The sequence below is a fragment of the Sinohyriopsis cumingii genome, chromosome 14 (assembly GCF_028554795.1).
Source record: "Sinohyriopsis cumingii isolate HCF-2022 chromosome 14, ASM2855479v2, whole genome shotgun sequence".
Lineage (NCBI taxonomy): Eukaryota > Metazoa > Mollusca > Bivalvia > Unionida > Unionidae > Sinohyriopsis > Sinohyriopsis cumingii.
Genome location: NC_142974.1, coordinates 24,280,142 through 24,299,836, shown reverse-complemented (window position 1 = coordinate 24,299,836; position 19,695 = coordinate 24,280,142). Strand labels below are relative to the sequence as shown.

The window sequence follows — 19,695 nt, the reverse complement described above, 5'->3', positions numbered from 1 at the left end:
TGGTGATGAAGGGGATTAACGTTGTGGTGCTAATGTGGATTAGGGTTGTGGTGCTGTCGGATATTAATGTTGTGGTGCTGATGGTGATTAACGTTGTGGTGGTGATAGGGATTAAGGTTGTGGTGCTGATGGGGAATCATGTTGTAGTGCTGATGAGTATTAATGTTGGGATGCTGATGATTTTGGGATGCTTATGGCGATTAATGTTGTGGTGTTGATGGGAAATTAATGTTGTGGTGCTGATAGGGATTGATGTTGTAGTGCTGATGATGATTAGTGTTGTGGGGTGGATGGAGATTAATGTTGTGGTACTGATGGGGATTACTGTTGTGGTGCTGATGGGGATTATGGTTGTGGTGCTGATGGGGAATCATGTTGTGGTATTGATGGGGATTAATGTTGTGGTGTCGATGAGGATTAATGTTGTGGTGCTGATGGGGATTAATGTTGTGGTATTAATGGGTAATTAATGTTTTGGTGTTGATGGGGATTAATGTTGTGGTGCTAATGGGGATCATGATGTGGTGCTGATGGGGTTTAATGTTTTGGTGCTGATGTTGATTCATGTTTCATATAAATCTGAAGTCGTTTTGAACCATTTTACGGCCTCCATTTTCTCCGACAACTAAATTCAATCCATGTTAGTTTCAGTAAAAATTGAGTGAAGTTTCATGATAATTCTGGTGAATAACATCTTCTATGATTATAAAATACTATATAAGAAAAATGAATATTTATTTATACAAAACGTTTCCTAAACTTAATATAAATTATTAGAAGTAATAAAAACATAAGCTAACATTATCTATCTTTCTTGGTACCTATCTCATGTTTTTCTTCTTGCATTCTTTGCTTTAAATGGATATTCCCGTTGGTTTGAGGACGCATGCTGGACCCAAATGCGCCATCCTGCATTGTAGTATAGGCGACTACGAGAGAAAACCGGGATTTTGTATGTAGCTTTAACACGTTTTTAGTCAACTCGCTACGATATCTGCAATGTTACAGTTTATAGTGATGTCTTACGCTGGGACATCATGCTGAAAAAATGCAGCATCATGTCACACCCAGTCACTTGATCCTGATACCAGGCCGACCAGTCCTAACACTAACCTCTTAATGCTGAGCGCCAATCGAGGCAGCTGCTAGTAACATTTTTATACGTCTTTGGTTTGACTCGGCCGAGGTTCAAAACCGCAACCTCACGCATCCGAGGCGGACGCTCAAACCACTAGTCCAGCGGAGCGGTCAAACATTGTGGTTTATAGAATGTAGTGGACTTTGTACTCTATGGAATTGACATTGACCTTTTTGGCTTTGGTTTCTTTATCCTATGTAGACTTATTCAGATCGGATTGTCACCATGCATCATTAAAACCCCTATACTTACATCCTTGTTTGTGATGGACCATTGGGACGGGTACTAACGTATCGCTCTCTTTTCTTCTAACTTTTATTCAAAATATGGACACGAATCGCTGTGATATATTTTTACCCTGACTTATATATAAGGGGTAATATCCGTTTGAACTATGGTTATATTGGCGCTAATTGCGTTGACGTAATTCCTAAAACCTTTGATTGGCAAAGCCCAAAGAACAAACCCACGAGGAAACAAGAAGCCTTACTGTATGAAATAATGCTATTTGATGATGATATTTATACGGCTTAACAAATCGAATAATCTTTCATTACGTATGAGTAATGACGTATAACAATTATCATTATAAGATTTCACACACGCTGTTAATTGTGAGTGGGCTTAAAGGAAAAGGCAAAAATGTTATGAAAACGGATACTTAGATATTACGTGTGCTATTTGATTATCCCACAGGTTTGATGTTAAAAAAGGTTTTGGTTGAGTAAACAAGAAAAATATGTTTTAAAGAATCACAGTAATCAACACCTGAGGATATCAACTTTGATGCAAGTAGATTTTAGTTTGCGGTACACATACGAATTATTTTTTCTCTTATTTACACGCTGAAATCCGACAATAACAGGATTAAGCGCCTTTTCCTGGCAACCTTAATTCCTAGGCGACAGCCAATCGCTATAATTTCCGCAGCACTAATTACATTAGACTGACAGTCCAGACAATTCTGACTGCTTCAACAAACATTTCCTCCTAACAAAATATTATGTGTTTTAGAAAACCCATCCAAAGTAGTTCAAAATAGGTCATTATTACTTGGATCGTTTCCTAGTTTCCTTCTTAATGTAATTGAAACTTTGCCAGGTTCCCAGTCGTAAGTACTAAGTGGAACTGTCTGTGTTCTCGTACAATTGGAAAGACAAGATGAATTATGTGTATCATCTATATGCATCGATCGAAAAAGGTGCATGATTTGACAAACTATGTTTCGAAATTAATTAAACAAATAAGACATTAATATAAACGGAAGTTCGAAAAGGCCTTTCTTAAAAAAAACGTATTTAAATGTATCAGCATGAAGTGTGAAGAAAAATTATTCCCCATGCCTAAAATTACTATTTTCACTGCATGAGCGTATGCTCAAGGTATTAGTGCACAGGTGGTTTCAGTTCTTTTCATTGGCTTTTATTTGCAATACGGCGTGTATAGTGTATGTCGTCTTTTAATCGGTCTGTAGAACATATATCTTTCCGCCTTTCAGTAGTGAGCTGTTGTTTTACAGTTTTCGCCAGTAATACGCTAAGAGTAAGTTTGATACTTTAGCTTTTTTTCCATAAACAGAAAAGAAAAGATAAAACAAACATCAATGAAGCAAACAGTCAACAAGGAAAACAAGGGAGAAAAAGTTAAATTAATAGCGTATCGTGTACCTCAATGAATACCAGTCTGGTTTATTCCATTAGGTAGGAGAACTGTTTCAAACATATGTTACGTTCGATCACCAGACATTTGTGCGAGTATTTGGTAAGAAGTGCAAAGATAAGTAATTATATCATAGTTAAGATGTTTGTATATGTGTGTGTTGGATTTTTAACATAGCTTTAACAGTCTTTCAATCAGCGTGACAGTTTATAGTGACGTCTAGCACTGTGACATCATGCTGAAAAATTGTAGCGTTATGTCCCACATAGGCACATTATCTTGACACCAGGCCGACCAGACTTAACACCATCCTCTTATTGCTGAGCGTTAAGCGAGACAGCTGCTAGTACTTTTGTATACTTCTTTGGTTTGAGTCGGCCGGGGTTCGAACCCACGACCTCCCGCATCATTTTTAAAATGGAAGTTTAACTCCTCGTCCTTTATTCAACTGAAGTTTGGAATGGTATTACTATGAAGCAATGAAACAAGTGTGTGGCAGGGTTTAAAATATATCCGAATTGATTAACCCCACTGATCCCATCCCTTGTACACACACAGTCACTTTCAACCTCTCTTTCCTACAACATTGTGTAGATCGTCGTATGAAGGTTGTTGTTTTAAAAACAGACAACAAAAGAGCTGACGCAAAAAGAGAAAATAAAGAACAAAAGGTCGGAATATTGGATGCAATGCACGCATGGGCAGGTAGCACCGCACAGGAACCATATTTCCTTTGAAACAAGAGGACAAATTAGCCTGCTATCATCGACCGTAAGCTATGGCAATATAAACAAATGGCCAATTAAATATTTTCAGATGAAACTATTAGATACCACACCTAGATAAATGGTTTGACGAAGCTATTTGTTACAATTGTTCCACATAATTAATGCATACAATGGACATGTGTTATAAGCGTTCCACTTAACTAAAGCTAGTAATATATAACAGGGTGGACAAGGCTTTTTCTTTTACAAGTGATACACATAATAAAATAACTAATGCTTACAATATATACTAGGATGGCAATTCATTATTTTTGCAGAGTTTTGCATAATTAATTCTTACAACATATACCAGAATTGACAAGTCAGCTCCTTTGGTTATATAGTGTTTCACGTCATTAATTCTTGCAACAAATGCCGGTTAGTAACATCATTTTACCTTGTCGTTACAGGTTATGGCCACAGCACTCCCCAGACAGTAGGAGGAAAAATTTTCTGCATGTTTTACGCTCTGGCAGGAATTCCCCTCTGTATCGTGATGTTCCAGAGTGTCGGCGAACGTCTCAATACATTCGTAACCTTTCTCATGAAGCAGATGAAGAAATGCTTTAAGATGAAGAATTCCGAGATATCCCAAACAAATCTTATTATAGTAACCATGAACCTATCAACAATAGTGCTCACTTTTGGCGCATGGGCCTTCTCAACGTACGAAAATTGGAGCTATATAGATTCCTTTTATTACTGCTTTATAACGTTAACTACAATAGGTTTTGGTGATTTTGTCGCTCTTCAAACTAAAAATTCTCTACAGGAACGACCAGAGTATGTAGCATTTTCTTTGATATTTATTCTTTTTGGGTTGACCGTGATATCTGCTGCTATGAATTTGTTGGTGCTTCGATTCTTAACGATGAATACTGAAGATGAACGAAGGGATGAATTAGAGGCTGCCGCGGCTGCGCAGACGGCGGTTAGGTTAGATGGGGATGTTATCACAGCCAATGGGAACGTTGTTTCTGGTGCTCAAGAACTGCCCGAATTCAACGACCATATTTCTGTTTGCTCATGCTCGTGTTATGACTTCTGCTCCAATAAAGACAAACATCGATACAAAGTAACAAGATCGCCTGGAAGGATATCTCATTTGGTACAAATGCATAATTTGCCTGCTGGGAGAGAAGAAATTTATTACACTTCAGTTGACGAGAATAGCTCATTTTTAAACCGAAAGAGAGCTTCAGTATAACACCCTCCATATTTCACGATCATGTGATCTATCCACAAGTCCGGAGAAAAAATAACCATGATCAAAGATTTCGTCCAGTTCATTCCAGTTAAAATAGATCCAAGTCGGATTAATGTTGTTAAATTTGGACAGTATTCATTCGCCTGCTGCTGCTGATATGGTTTTAAACGTATAAAACTATGTGAAAGTGAAAAGAAGAATTGCGTAATAACGTTTTAAGGATATATATATATATATATATATATATATATATATATATATATATATATATATATATATATATATATATATATATATATTGAGCTGTTATGTTCTGGATAGAAAGTGTGTGCTGCATGCAGAAGTGTATATATTTCAGAACTTCCATATGTAATATATGTAATATTCTGGACATTGATATGCATTGCCATTTTAATCAATTTTGTTTACACATGAAACATTGTATCATATATTTCATAAATCCATTAAAATATTTAAAATTCGATATCGAACTGAATTACATTGCCTTTGCTGTCAAAAAGCATATCTGGACGAAGTAGATTAAAATTTGTCGTAAGCCTTGAATACTGGATCGAACTCTAAATGTCCCACGCAGATATAATTCAATGTGTCTTAAGCCTTGAATACGGGATTGAACTCTATAAATGTCTCACACATATTTAATTCAATGTGTTTTAAGCATTGAATACGGGATCGAACTATAAATGTCCCACACATATTTAATTCAATGTGTCTTAAGCATTGAATACGGGATCGAACTCTATAAATATCTTACACATATTTAATTAAATGTGTTTTAAGCATTGAATACGGGATTGAGCTCTAAATGTCCCACACATACTTAATTCAATGTGTCTTAAGCATTGAATACGGGATCAAACTCTATAAATGTCCCTCTCAAATTTAATTCAATGTGTCTTAAGCCTAGAATACGGGATCGAACTCTAAATGTCCCACACCTATTTAATTAAAATTGGCTTAAGCCTTGAATACGGGATTGAACTCTAAATGCCCCACACATATTTAATTCAAGGTGTCTTAAGCATTGAATACGGGATCCAACTCTGTAAATGTCCCACTCAAATTTAATTCACTGTGTCTAGCACTGAATACGGGATCAAACTCTATAAATGTCCCACTCAAATTTAATTCAGTGTGTCTTAAACCTTGAATAAGGGATCGAACTCTAAATGCCCCACACGTACTTAATTAAATGTGTATTAAGCCTTGAATACGGGATTGAACTCTAAATGTTCCACACATATTTAATTCAATGTGTCTTAAGCCTTGAATACAGGATTGGCCTCTAAATATCCCACACATATTTAATTCAAGGTGTCTTAAGCATTGAATACGAGATCCAACTCTGTAAATGTCCCACTCAAATTTAATTCACTGTGTCTAGCATTGAATACGGGATCAAACTCTATAAATGTCCCACTCAAATTTAATTCAGTGTGTCTTAAACCTTGAATAAGGGATCGAACTCTAAATGTCCCACACGTACTTAATTAAATGTGTATTAAGCCTTGAATACGGGATTGAAATCTAAATGTCCCACACGTACTTAATTCAATGTGTCTTAAGCCTTGAATACGGGATCGAACTCTAAATGTTCCACACATATTTAATTAAATGTGTCTTAAGCATTGAATACGGGATCGAACTCTATAAATGTCACACTCACATTTAATTCAATGTGTCTTAAACCTTGAATAAGGGATCGAACTCTAAATGTCCCACACATACTTAATTAAATGTGTATTAAGCCTTGAATACGGGATTGAACTCTAAGTGTCCCACACGTACTTAATTAAATGCGTCTTAAGCCTTGAATACGGGATTGAACTCTAAATGTCCAACACATAATTAATTAAATGTGTCTTAAGCATGTCCCACACATATTTAATTAATGTGTCTTAAGCATTGAATACGGGATCGAACTCTAAATGTCCCACACATATTTAATGAAGTGGGAGAACCTGACACTCAGGATATCCTTGGTCAGTACTGACATATTTCAACCTTGCTACGGTTTTAAGTCCAGCTAGATAAAATGTGATGTTTCGTTAGATTGTTGTCATCAAGGGTTTCATCCTGGACTGGAATCCGTGATCATTTACTTTTACCCAGATCTAAAACAAATGTCATCTCACTCCATATTTCCGTACTTGTTTTTAAGTTTTCTTTTTTTATGCCCAATATCATCCCATTTCTAAGAGAGCCAATGTTCTTTCACCAGATTCGTGTAAGGCGTGCAAACTCCGGGCTGTTGAATAAATATAGCAGGCTACTTGTCACCTTTCAGAATGTTTGTTGCTTGTTGTGTCAGTTTTGGAGATGATGTACACGTTTTTGTGCATGTGTGGATGTGCGTGTATTTGTTTATGTCTGCGACTGTTTGCCTGAGCACAAGGAAATAATCCGAGTCTAAGGCTGAGTCTTCTTCTGATTGTTGTAGACTTCAAAAACTGTACTTGATGACTCATATTTTACACTGTAAATCAATAAATACGTAAATAATATAGAAATTGTTACACAAATGAGCTTGCTTAGCGCACAAAAATCCCCTGCGGAAAAGCTATATGTACTCCTTCATTTGCATATCAATACAAACTTAAGCTTACACTTGTAAATGAAGCCGGTAAATTGTATAATTGTGGTGGGTATCGTGTGCTGCTTTTTTGTTTATAAATGGCAGCCCAGTCGTCTGATTCCAATTTGACCCTTTTCATTGATGGAATACCCAATACAGAAACAAATCCCTAACCGCGCACCTCACGTGCACTGTTTAACGTTATGTTGATACATTGCCCGATTTGTACAGCGGGACGTTAAGGAGATTTCTTTATATATGGAACGTGCTCATTCCACATATTTAATTCACAATATAGGATATACATGGCGGCCAGTATCGATGGTGGAGGAAAAACCCGGGAAAACACCGGAAAGAACCACCGACCCACGAGAAGTTACTGGCAAGTATTCTCACATAACCACATGAGACTCGAACACACACATAGGTGAGATGGCAGTGATCGGTTAGCGCTTTAGGCAACTCGGCCACTCAGGCGTCTTGTTTGAACCGAATCATGGCAATATATGTGGAATATTTGCTACTTTGTTCTCAAATGTTCACCTTTGAAGAGAAGGCAGTTTAGAGGGGAAATATTGGAGTTTAAAAAAGTAGAAAGGCTTCGCCAAATGTCTCACTCAACCGTCCATATATATATATATATATATATATATATATATATATATATATATATATATATATATATATATATATATATATATATATTTATAGTGAGAGAGAGAGAGTGATAGAATAAAATATGTGCATGCATCATTTATAATCATTCTTGTATTACAGGTAAGGGTGTTAATGAGCTAATATCGAAACAAAATAATAAGAACATTGATGTATTTTCTTAGGATATATTAAAGCAGAGAGAAGTTGCTTCGTAGATTGGTCATTTATGTTTAATAATCAGGAAACATTTACATGGCTATTTTTCCATTATTATTTCTCGACGAAATGATTTATGGCTTCTAATATAACGTATGCAGTAAAAGATATTGCTAGGTAGATCTGTTTGTTTGATAGAGACGAGACTCTCGAATATATTATATCACAAAGTGACAGATGTTTCCTTGATCATGATAATTACATTCATTTTGATTTTCAAGTGCTCATTCAAGCGGAACTATGTTATGTCATCAGATAGAAGTTGAGAAAATAATGCCCTAACTGCTAACTAATTAAAGCCTATTCATTTGTCAAATAAATGCCCTAACTGCTAACGAATTAAAGCATATTCATTTGTCAAATAAATGCCCTAACTGCTTACGAATTAAAGCCTATTCGTTTGACAAATAAATGCCCTAACTACTGACAAATTAAAGCCTATTCGTTTGACAAATAAATGCCCTAACTGCTAACGAATTAAAGCCTATTCATTTGACAAATAAATGCCCTAACTGCTAACGAATTAAAGCATATTTATTTGACAAATAAATGCCCTAACTACTGACGAATTAAAGCCTATTCGTTTGACAAATAAATGCCCTAACTGCTTACGAATTAAAGCCTATTCATTTGACAAATAAATGCCCTAACTACTGACGAATTAAAGCATATTCATTTGACAAATAAATGCCGTAACTGCTAACGAATTAAAGCCTATTCGTTTGACAAATAAATGCCGTAACTGCTAACGAATTAAAGCATATTCATTTGACAAATAAATGCCATAACTGCTAACGAATTAAAGCCTATTCGTGTTTGAATCGCAGCATGTGACAATGCACGTACTCATGTATAAATGATAGATACTGACATCAGTTTGTTTTAATGATCTCACATATGATGTTCACGACACGAAGCTAAGGCATTCACAGCCCATCACAATTGGGTGAATACACACATCAGGTGGATGTGTGTGTGGGCGGGGGCTTGTTTCTTTCAGATCCATCTCCTCAAGTCCTGATCTAAATTTTGTTTTTTATATTTGTATATTCGTGACAGACATTCAACAAACAAAGCAAAATGTGTGTATGTGTGATTTAGATTTTTAACGTAGCTTTAACAAATAGTCAGTAGTGTCGCTACGATGTAGGCATTGTGGCAGTTTATAGTGACGACTCTACTGAGGCGTCATGCCACAGACATGCAGCATCATGTCTCACCGTCACATAATCCTGACACCAGGCCGACCAGTCCTAACACTACCAGTCCTAACACTAACCATCCAATGCCGATAGCCGAACGAGAACCCCAAAAGACATTCTGAAACATATGATAGAATGACATCTTTGAAATTCTAAATTCTTTTTAAGAAGTCTGTCATCATTTATTCATCATCATAATTCAACGATTGAGAAGGATGCGCATCGAATGTGCCAGACTGCAAATACACGCTCACTAAAAGTTTAATATCGTATTCATACAAGGAGTTAAATTAGTGCGTAGGTTTGTTTTATGTGCACGGGTCTCTTTTTAACGCCTATTCAAATGTTGATAAGCAAATACATCGCTAATCTTCATTTCAAGGCATTTGAAGTTGAAATAGAAATATAATTGTCTTCTATTCGGCGGTATTTTGGCTTTCTTTGCTTTAGTCTGAAATGTTTTCTTCTCTATTTGCAAATTGAGATTTGAAACGTGTTGGTTTGTGCGTAAATGTGAATTTAACATGTGTTGGTGAGTGTGTATGTGTGATTTGTTGTTGTTATTGTTCTAGGGTTTAACTCCATTTTTCAGCACAGGATAGACTATACATGGCGGTTTGAAACGTGTTGGTCTGTGTATAAATGTGGATTAAAGCGAGTTGGTCTATGTGTAAGTGTATATTTGAAACGAGTTGGTCTTGTGTAAATGTGGATTTGAAACATGTTGGTCTGTGTGTAAATGTGATATGAAACGTGTTTTTCTATGTGTAAATGTCTTTGAAACGTGTTGGTCTTCAATACATGTGAAGATGACACGGGTTGGTCTGTATGGAAGTGTTGGTTTGAAACGTGTTGGTCCGTGTGTAAATCTGGATGTGAAGAAAGCTTTTTGAAAGGTAAAACTCTTACACATTAATATTGTAGAATTAAGAGCCTTAACTTGTCCCACTAGAAGCCCTACTTCACATTGATGATGATCATCAAAGTATGTGTATGCGTTAATAAATAGTTTAACTGTAGCATATTTTGTTGGTGACAAAAACAACAACGATAATGACATTTATAATAATAATAATAATGAAGTTCTAAACATAAATACCTAGCCACATCACATGAAGATCACATATAAAAATGGTAATGTTACAAAATTAAATATCTCCTGATTCGTAAAGCCACACGCATCCAGATATTTTTTGCTTGGTATATATATATATATATATATATATATATATAAAAGTAATGCATCATATTTACGTCTTGGTGAGAAGAATAGGGAAGTGAAGCATTTTTATTACTGTAGTTTTATGAAGACGAATAAACGTTACATTTTAAGAGAATGGTTTTATTAATAGAACCTAGCTATATATTATCATGTCATCATCTATTTGAATTGTCCATGGGACTTTTATATTTCAGTATGTGTTGATTATTTATTTGTACAGACGCAAAACTACATTCGTGTTCCTTTCCAAGACGGCTAAAAGAACAAGTTCGATTTTGCGTAGGGATATAAAGAAAACGTTAGGCTGAAGTGTTAATTTTCAAAGTATTTTCCTCATCCTCATCACATTTGATGTGTCCAATACATTATACAAAAGTTGGTTTTGTTAATATCAGTTGTGCTTAGGAGATTTGTTTAGTTGTACATAATATCAAACTGTGAAAGAAGTAAACGAATGAGAAACATAATTCTGTGTGTGTTTTGTTGGTACTGTGTCATATATCTCATTATTTCATTTAGGGTCTGATTCTCCATCCATCTTAATAGTGTTTGTTGCTATATCCATCTTAATGCTATTTGTCGAAATATTCATCATCCCGTCTAAGATCTTACTTACGTGAGAGCATTTATATATTCCGTAATTAATCTCAGTTGGCAGTACAATGACTTGTTACTATCCTATTTAATGCATGTATGGAGATTCTTGGATAATTGTTGACAGAGACTTTGAATAATATTTTTCTGCAAAAGTGTCCGCGCACATTTGGATTATTTCATCTTGATGAAGACCATGCATTCATGTTTGTTTCATTGCAGTTCTTTACTGAAATAATATCTCGAAATAAGACAGAAGACCAATATCCGTCAGTAAAGATCATAAAATAAAAATATATTCTACCGGGTACAACTAAACAACTGCGCACATCAAAATCGTCGCATCTGCTGACCGGATAGTTGTAGAAATTTTGGTTTGGCTTTAGAGAGACACGCTTTCAGAAAACAAAATTCAGAACGCAGATAAATCTTTCCATCACTGTGTAAAACTACGTTCTTCACGATTATCAAATGTTATTTCCAGATCAAAGAAGATATTACCAGAAATTTTTTCCGTCAAACTGAAAGTGATCCTTTTCTATTTCGTTTCAAATTCAGCGTTCAAGGCCTTTTTATTTCGCAAAAAGAGCTATCGACAAACATTTGCATGATAAAATCTATAGAATTGTGTGAGATCTTGTTTCAAAATGCAAGAGAACAATGACACTACATGTCATTTACTTTAGTTCATATCTCTCTGAACGTGGATTTTCCTTGTTACACACGTGTAGAAAAGTAGGATTTGAGCGTTGGCATTTGAGGGTGTATATTCTTATTTTCTAATAAAGATAATTAAGCATGTATTTGACATGTTAAGTATCATAACGCAAACTTTTATTCAGCATTAACATCAAATCTCACGTCATATTTCAATTCATTTTAAGAAGTGAGACTGACAGTTCAAATAATTTGTTTTGGGTGATTATGTGCTTGATCATCAGCGGTACTTTGAAAACATTTCCGACTATATCCTGCCGAGCAAAAATGGAGCTAAATGTCTTTTTCTTCGATAGAGTTCTCCCATCTGGGCTAAAACGACTTGATATTTTAGCGGTCATAAAGTCATTTGTCATTACATATTCCGTAAGGCTTCAGTGTTTATGTAACGATACATGCATTTAGTATCCAAATAGGTTTACTCACCCATGTGCAATATACAATCAATTTAGATGCAACCAAGCACATGTCACCGTAATTCGAGTTGAGATGATTCGACATCTTCGGGATAGACTTAATTTATATAGGTGAAGCACAACTGACACTGTACATGATTTTTATTGCTTGAAATCTGAAGCGAGAGATAGTGCTTACACACACGCACCACGCACACAGGCACGTATTTACATACATACATACATACATACATACATACATACATGCATGCATGCATGCATATATATATATATATATATATATATATATATATATATATATATATATATATATATATATATATATATATATATATATATATATATATATATATATATATATACTTTTTTAATATTCCTTTACATACTACTATCATGGAACTTTATTTACTGGAATAGAGTTCAGTTCTGGACAGATTTTGTTATTTTTCAAAGTAAGCAACTAATAATAGACAATTTTGTATATAATGCTGACCTAGTTCCTGACCTTGATTCAGAATCAGTAAGAGTTGTAGTAAAGAACTTTTTTATTATTCTTTTAATTCTTTCTCAACGTAAGATTCATAAAGAAGATTCGATGCTATACTTGGAGTACATGACAAATAACATGTAGCAATCGTTACAAACTCTGGTTTTTCCAGAGGATTGACCCACATCCGGGCATTTGTGTCGCGTTGTTGTTAGATTTATTACTGATGTTTTGATAAATAATAGTTATTCTTGCCATAACACTTGAAAAGTTAAATAATTTATCTGGAAATGTTAGTGTTCTAGATTAATTCTTGGACAAGGACATTTATCAAAATTTACACAGTATTCAAAAACTAGAATATTATTTTCTGTTATTCAACAAAAAGACTGTTGACAAATCAGTACAACGCTGACCACATCATACGTCATGCCCTCACATTTTGGATTTCGTCGGGACTCGAAATCAGATTCATTTAGGACTTTTTAATAACATGAATTATTTTTTTTAAATTTTGGATTATTTTTGGATTTGATTCGTAAAACCGTAAGTTCTTTTTCTCATTTTTAACTTGTTTTTCTAGAAAAATACACCATTTGTTAAATTTTACAAAACTTGTTGTCTTTACTTTGTCTTGTTACTTTTGTATATATATGCAAAACAGGAAAATGTCAATATAATCTGTTTATTCATAAAAACGTAGACCTAATCACACAATTTTGATACCATCAGTAGTCTATCTTTATGTCGTTTCGTAAGCAAAATTCTGATAAGGTAAGTTTTATATCTGTATCAAAACAATGAATCCTTTTAATATGTTAAATGCTGATGCAATACAGCCAGACCTTTGGATATATTAGGAAAATATCAACACTAGTAATCAGAAATCAACGAATGTTCAGAGAAAAAGACTAGTTTCTTTTGTTAAACGTAAATGTATATATCTATTTGAAGCAAAACAGATCATCTACACAATCAAATTTCTTTCAGAGGAACGAAATTATTATTTTATAGTGTGTGTTTTCTGCGGATTTAAAAGATGCATCGTTTTAAACATAAATATTCGTTTTTAGAGAACATGTACATTTTTCTTTACAAACCTAATATTTACTGGTTACTCATAGGATGAATTCACTCGGTTATTAATCACGCATGTAATACTATCTTCGGACTTCAGGGAAAGGGTGGCAACTTGAGGTCTCAAGCTTTTGCCTTTGAAGATCACTGATATCTCATCTATATTCACTTGGGTTCGAGACTCGGGCTTGGCCAATGAGAATATATGAGAAAGCTTGCCAGTAGCTTGAAGTGTTTCGGTATGGTGGTTCTTTCCGGTTTTTTCGTGTTCTTCACCCTCAAATTATATTGGTCGCTAAATCTAGCTTATGGTGTGTCGAGTCCACAATCTTCTCAGGTGTTCCGGCAAAAGTCTCTGCATTAGCTATGACATTTACAATCTACTGCATCTCAAATAATTATGTGATTGCTGTGACAGCATTATTACTCTCACATAAAATGAAAGTCAAATTAAAGAATATGCAAACCTTCAAAGACGCTTTTTTTCAAAGACATAGTTTTCCAATGAAATCCTAACAGTCCTAACAGTTATCCGAAGTAGAATGAGACTTAGAATATTACTGGACATTTTTAAATTTTAAAAAAGGAAAAACAATGTGTTATCGCACATTTAGCTTTCTTCGCGAAATGTCAGCTGAGCCTGCAAAATGGATGTTTGTGTCAGTAAAACAACCATTACCGCATATACTCGCCCGTAAGTCGACTCCAACTGCACATTGCACAGACACAGATTTGGAATCGAATTATAAGCCGGCAGACCAGGGGCAATGCTGTTTCCTATGCTAATTACTACTAACAATCTTCATTCACCCAGACGTGTATGCTGCGATGGTGGTTAAAGATTCTAATTGGTCTTGACTTCAAAAACAGTAGTGTCTTAAATCCCTAAACACAAGTCTGGATTCTCGACTGAAACACTCATTCGAACATTTTTGTTGAAAAGAAAAAAGAAATAAATGTATAATTTTTTGGCATCGCTTCATAAGGAGATTCATGGATGTACAAGAGTTCGACGGTATATCGTGGATTTGTTTTGTCGACAATTTTGACATTCGTTCAATTAGAAACGAGTTGCAAAAGCGGTGTGTTAGAATGATTGATACAGAGTTGAATATATATATATATATATATATATATATATATATATATATATATATATATATATATATATATATATATAGATGGATGAATGAATGGAGGAATTTAAGGTTGGATGCATGTATGTATGGATGCATGTATGTAATGTATGCATGCATGCATACATGTATGCATGTATGTATGTATGTATGTATGTATGTATGTATGTATGTATGTATGTATGTAAGTAGTGAATGGGGCCACATTAGGGACGATGGGACTTAGCATTAAAAACACCCCTGGGCCACTTTAGGGACAATGGAAATTTAACATGGAGAAAAACTCTGGGCCACTTTAGGGACAATGGGAATTTAACATAGAGTTTGGGTCTGTCTAGGGACAAGGGAAATTAACATGGGAATAGAGTTTGGGTTTGTCTAGGGACAAGGGGAATTGAATATGGGATTTTTTTTTTTTTTTTAAAGTTTTTTTTAAATTTAAATTTAAATTTAAATTTAAAAAAGGGTAGGCAATTGAAAGGCTATCTCTTTTCGAGAAATATGGCTGGCCCTGAAAAGGGCCTTTGGGTTTATGTTAATGTATCCATTAACATAAAGGGCACCGCATTGGTCTTCTTCTTGTCCTTAGGTTGCGTTTCACTGTAGGACCGTAAATCAGGACTCTTTTGAGGCATCCTTGTCTTTCTACGTAGATCCTACGTATCCACAGACTGGTGTTTGTCCTGTGGACAACGGTCCACTTCGATCGGACATACATGGGTATGTCCGTCCGGAACATCATGGAAGACACAAGCGTAGAAGATTGCACATCGGTCCACATCTTGAAGCGACGAGAACAAGTGAATCAATGCACTGAACTGCGCTTATTTATAGGTAGAGGTAGGATTGAAACGGATTGAGTTCATTCACCAATCCAAACACGCGTTACAAAATTCAGTCAGCCCGCATCCAATCCGAAGAGAGCAGTCTGTGACGTCACGTGGTCTATATAGCTTCGCTAGCGCTTGTGTGCAGTCAATCTATGCGACAGTGATTCAACATGACGGAAATTCAGAAAACGATCCATTGGGGTGCACCAGCAGGGGAGACCGCCCAAGGGAACCCGGACTTACTTTCAGAAGAGGTGAATTGGGATTTTGTGGATTTTCTTACCTCGCAAGAATTTGTTCCGGAACCTTCGTCTCATTCTTCATTACCGCAAGTGGAGAATTTTAGACAGAGACAGAAAGAAGAATTGGAGAAATTTATGCAACGACAAAAGGAAGCGGAACAAGCTTTTCTCCTACAGCAACAGCAACAGCAACAAGAAGAGGTAAGAAAAAAACAAAAGCAACAACAGCAAGAAGAAGTAGCAGCAAAGAAACAAGAGGGTGAAAATCAAACGGCTACGGTACTGTTGGACATTTTAGCGGAGTTAAGAAGTCTGAAACAAATGTATCAGACTTCTTTATCACGACCGAAGAGAATACGGCCTTCCCGAGCTAAAAACGCCAACCCTGTGACTAAGCCTATCGTACCACCCTTAGTGATTTCAACCCAATCATCAGAAGTAGGCCTTGGCCGTGGCAAAGGCTTAAGGCAGTTAAAGTTGATTGGTTAAACTCACTCCTACACCATAAAGAAAAAAGGCCCTTTTCAGGGCCACCCACATTTCTCGAAAAGAAATACAATTTCAATTTGCCAATAACTCAAAAATAAACCCCACCCATTTTACCCTTATAGTACGTGTCTGTGTATGAGTGCGTGAGTGTAGCTTCTTATTTTAAAATCAAAACTCAAAGACACTTACCTTATATCATTAATGTATTCTTTTATCCATTTTTTACAATCCAATTCACAATTCACAACATAACACTTTAATTAAAAGTTCATTGACTTCTTCTTTCTCCTTGTTTATTCTCTCTGTTTTTTGAATTTCTTCACCGTTTTTCCTCATTTTCTTCCCTTCTTCTTTTCTTCTCCTGTTTCTTTGCCTCTTTTAAATAGAATTGTCTTCTTTCTTCCTCTTCTTCCTCTGAAGAATCCCTCTCTTCTTTCGAAGAATCCCTCTCTTCTTCTGAAGAATCCTTCTTTTCTTCTGACTCCTCTTGTTTCTTTTTTGGGCAATCTGGAGACCAATGTCCTTTTTCTTTACAATAATAACAGGTATCTTGACTTTTGTCTTTTTTAGCCCCTGTTTTTTTTTCTTTTTTGACGGTCTGGACACTCTGAAGACCAATGCCCTTTCTTTTGACAGATATAGCAAGTATCCTGACTTTTATCTCGAAAGGAAGGAGAGTAGTCCGTAGGCTGGTCTGAAGAGAATTTTCTAATGACCCCTCGCAAAGCTCTGACGAAACATTCCATCTGGGTAGTCTCTTCCATCGTTGTGCTCGGTTTGAGAGTGAAATGAATAGTGAAAGGACAAGACACACACCCTTTTATATACGCTGGTTTGTCATGACTATAAATTAGTCTATGGTGTTTAAACTTGAGTCATTTGACGTTTTGCACTCAAGATGAAACGATCCTATTCATTCGAGAAGAAAGAAGAAGAAGAAGAAAGTAAGAGGCAGAAACGTGATCTATCGCCTCGTACCAGGGCTGAAATCTTGGCACAAATTCATGCCAGTGATTTTGAAGAGGACATGAGTGAACCAGAATCCGAACCCTCTAAACAAAGTTCACCACCCTTAGTCAACCCTGAAAAGTACTATTCCATTCGAGAGACGGAAAAGCGCTCCTCTAGAAAATTTAGAACCACGGCTTACACCTACACGGTGAAGTTTAAAGATTTCAAGGCCGACGTACCCTTGGAGAAAGCAGAAGGGTTTATCACCGAGATGTGGGATTCTTTGCTCACCTCACTCAAGCGACAATGTCAACCCAAAGAAGACGATCGCTTGACACTATCCATAGATCACGACGGTTTGAAATCCCCTGTTTGGATCGAGTTTAGCAGACCCGCAGAACTAACCCCTTCCAAAGTCATGGACAAGATTCAACACGTACAACAATATAATGACCAGTTTGACATCACTGATGGTAAAGCCACACTGAAAATGGCTCACGTCTCTCTTCCTCAAGGGACAGGACGCAAAAAGGTCCTACTGGTGAACGACCTTCGCAACACCAAAAAGAGTCTCGTCCGAATTAACAACCCTCAAGACCAGATGTGCTTAGCCCGTGCCATCGTGGTGGGACGAACCTATGCCAACAAGAACGACACGGTAGAATGGAAAAGAACCTGGGAGAACATTCGAAAATCGAACCGAACCAAACAACGAAACGAAGCAGAACTCCTGTTGCAACAAGCTGGCCTGTCCAAAGACACACCCTGTGGCATTCCTGAGATGCAAAAATTGCAAGATGCCCTAGCTCCACGCTACACCTTGAAAGTGCACCCTCAAGAAATGCACGGACCTCTGTTGTTTCGAGGCCAAGACTTTAAGGACGGAAAATACATTCATGTTTATCATCACGATGACCATTTCGATACCATTACCACTATCACCGGATTCCTGGGATACAGACATTACTGTGAGAAATGTGACTATGGTTATAATAATCGAGAGCAACACAAGCATTGTGGATGGAAATGCCCAGGATGTTTGGCTTCTCCACCCTGTCTGAGCGAAGAACCAGTGCCTTGTTCGACTTGTCTGAGCACATTTGTCAGCCCTACCTGTTACCAACAACATTTGAAAACACAAGGTTCACAGAAGAAATGTGCTTGTCAACTCCTGAGATTGTGCCCTACGTGTAGACAAGGCATACGAACCAACAGTACCAAGGCACACGTATGTCGAGGAAAGAAAAAATGTCACATTTGTCACCACATCGTCGACTTGGAACACGAATGGTACGTGCAAAAATACCAACCCCCACCAGAGAAAGAGGACGGTCACAAGAAGAAAGGCAATTTCATCTTTTTCGATTTCGAATGCATGCAAGAGACCGGCATTCACGTTCCTAATTTCTGCGTGGCTCATCGAGCGTGCGAGAAGTGCATTCAAGAACCTATCTTCAGTCATTGCCCTCACTGCAGCAAGATTCCTGGAGGGCGTGAAAAAATCTTTCGAGGACCGAACACGTTAGCCGATTTTGCCCAATGGGTCTTAGATCCCATCGACAAGACGTGGAGCCAAGAGGACATCGAACGTTACGGAGATTGTCATCGTCATGCCACAGTGATGGCTCACAATTTCTCCGGATACGATGGACAGTTTCTTCTCAGATACTATACGGAACAAGGCAATCGAGCGTCCTAAAGTGACTTTGAACGGAGCAAAAATCATTTTCATGCAAGTGGGACAAGTGCAGTTTAAAGATTCGATGAGTTACTTGGCCATGCCTTTGAGTCGAATGCCTAAAACGTTTGGAATGACAGAAATGGCTAAAGGGTACTTTCCTCACTTTTTCAATACGGAAGCCAATCAACATGCCGTTCTACCCCATTTACCTGAGGCTCACTATTACGACCCCAACAACATGCGTACCGAACAACGAGAAGCTTTCTACGCTTGGTACCAAGCTCACGCCTCGGACCCTATCGACCTTCAGGAAGAAATGCTAAAGTATTGTCGTTCCGACGTGGACATTTTATGGCGTTGCTGTGGAAAATTTCGAGAACTGTTCATGGAACACGGAGGGGTCGATCCTTT

At 36.6% G+C, this 19,695-nt stretch overlaps 1 protein-coding gene across 2 annotated transcripts in view; it reads left to right on the top strand.

Annotated features, from left to right (window-relative positions):
- Positions 1 to 11,131, top strand: part of LOC149783428 (two pore potassium channel protein sup-9-like) — a 144,840-nt gene extending 133,709 nt beyond the window's left edge. For both annotated transcript variants that reach the window (XM_089931653.1, XM_089931652.1), the window contains exon 3: positions 3,975 to 11,131. In XM_089931653.1, coding sequence (XP_089787779.1) covers positions 3,975 to 4,771 — 797 coding nt within the window. In that variant the 3' untranslated portion in view covers positions 4,772 to 11,131. The remainder of the gene's footprint in view (positions 1 to 3,974) is intronic.
- Positions 11,132 to 19,695: the final 8,564 nt, after the last annotated feature.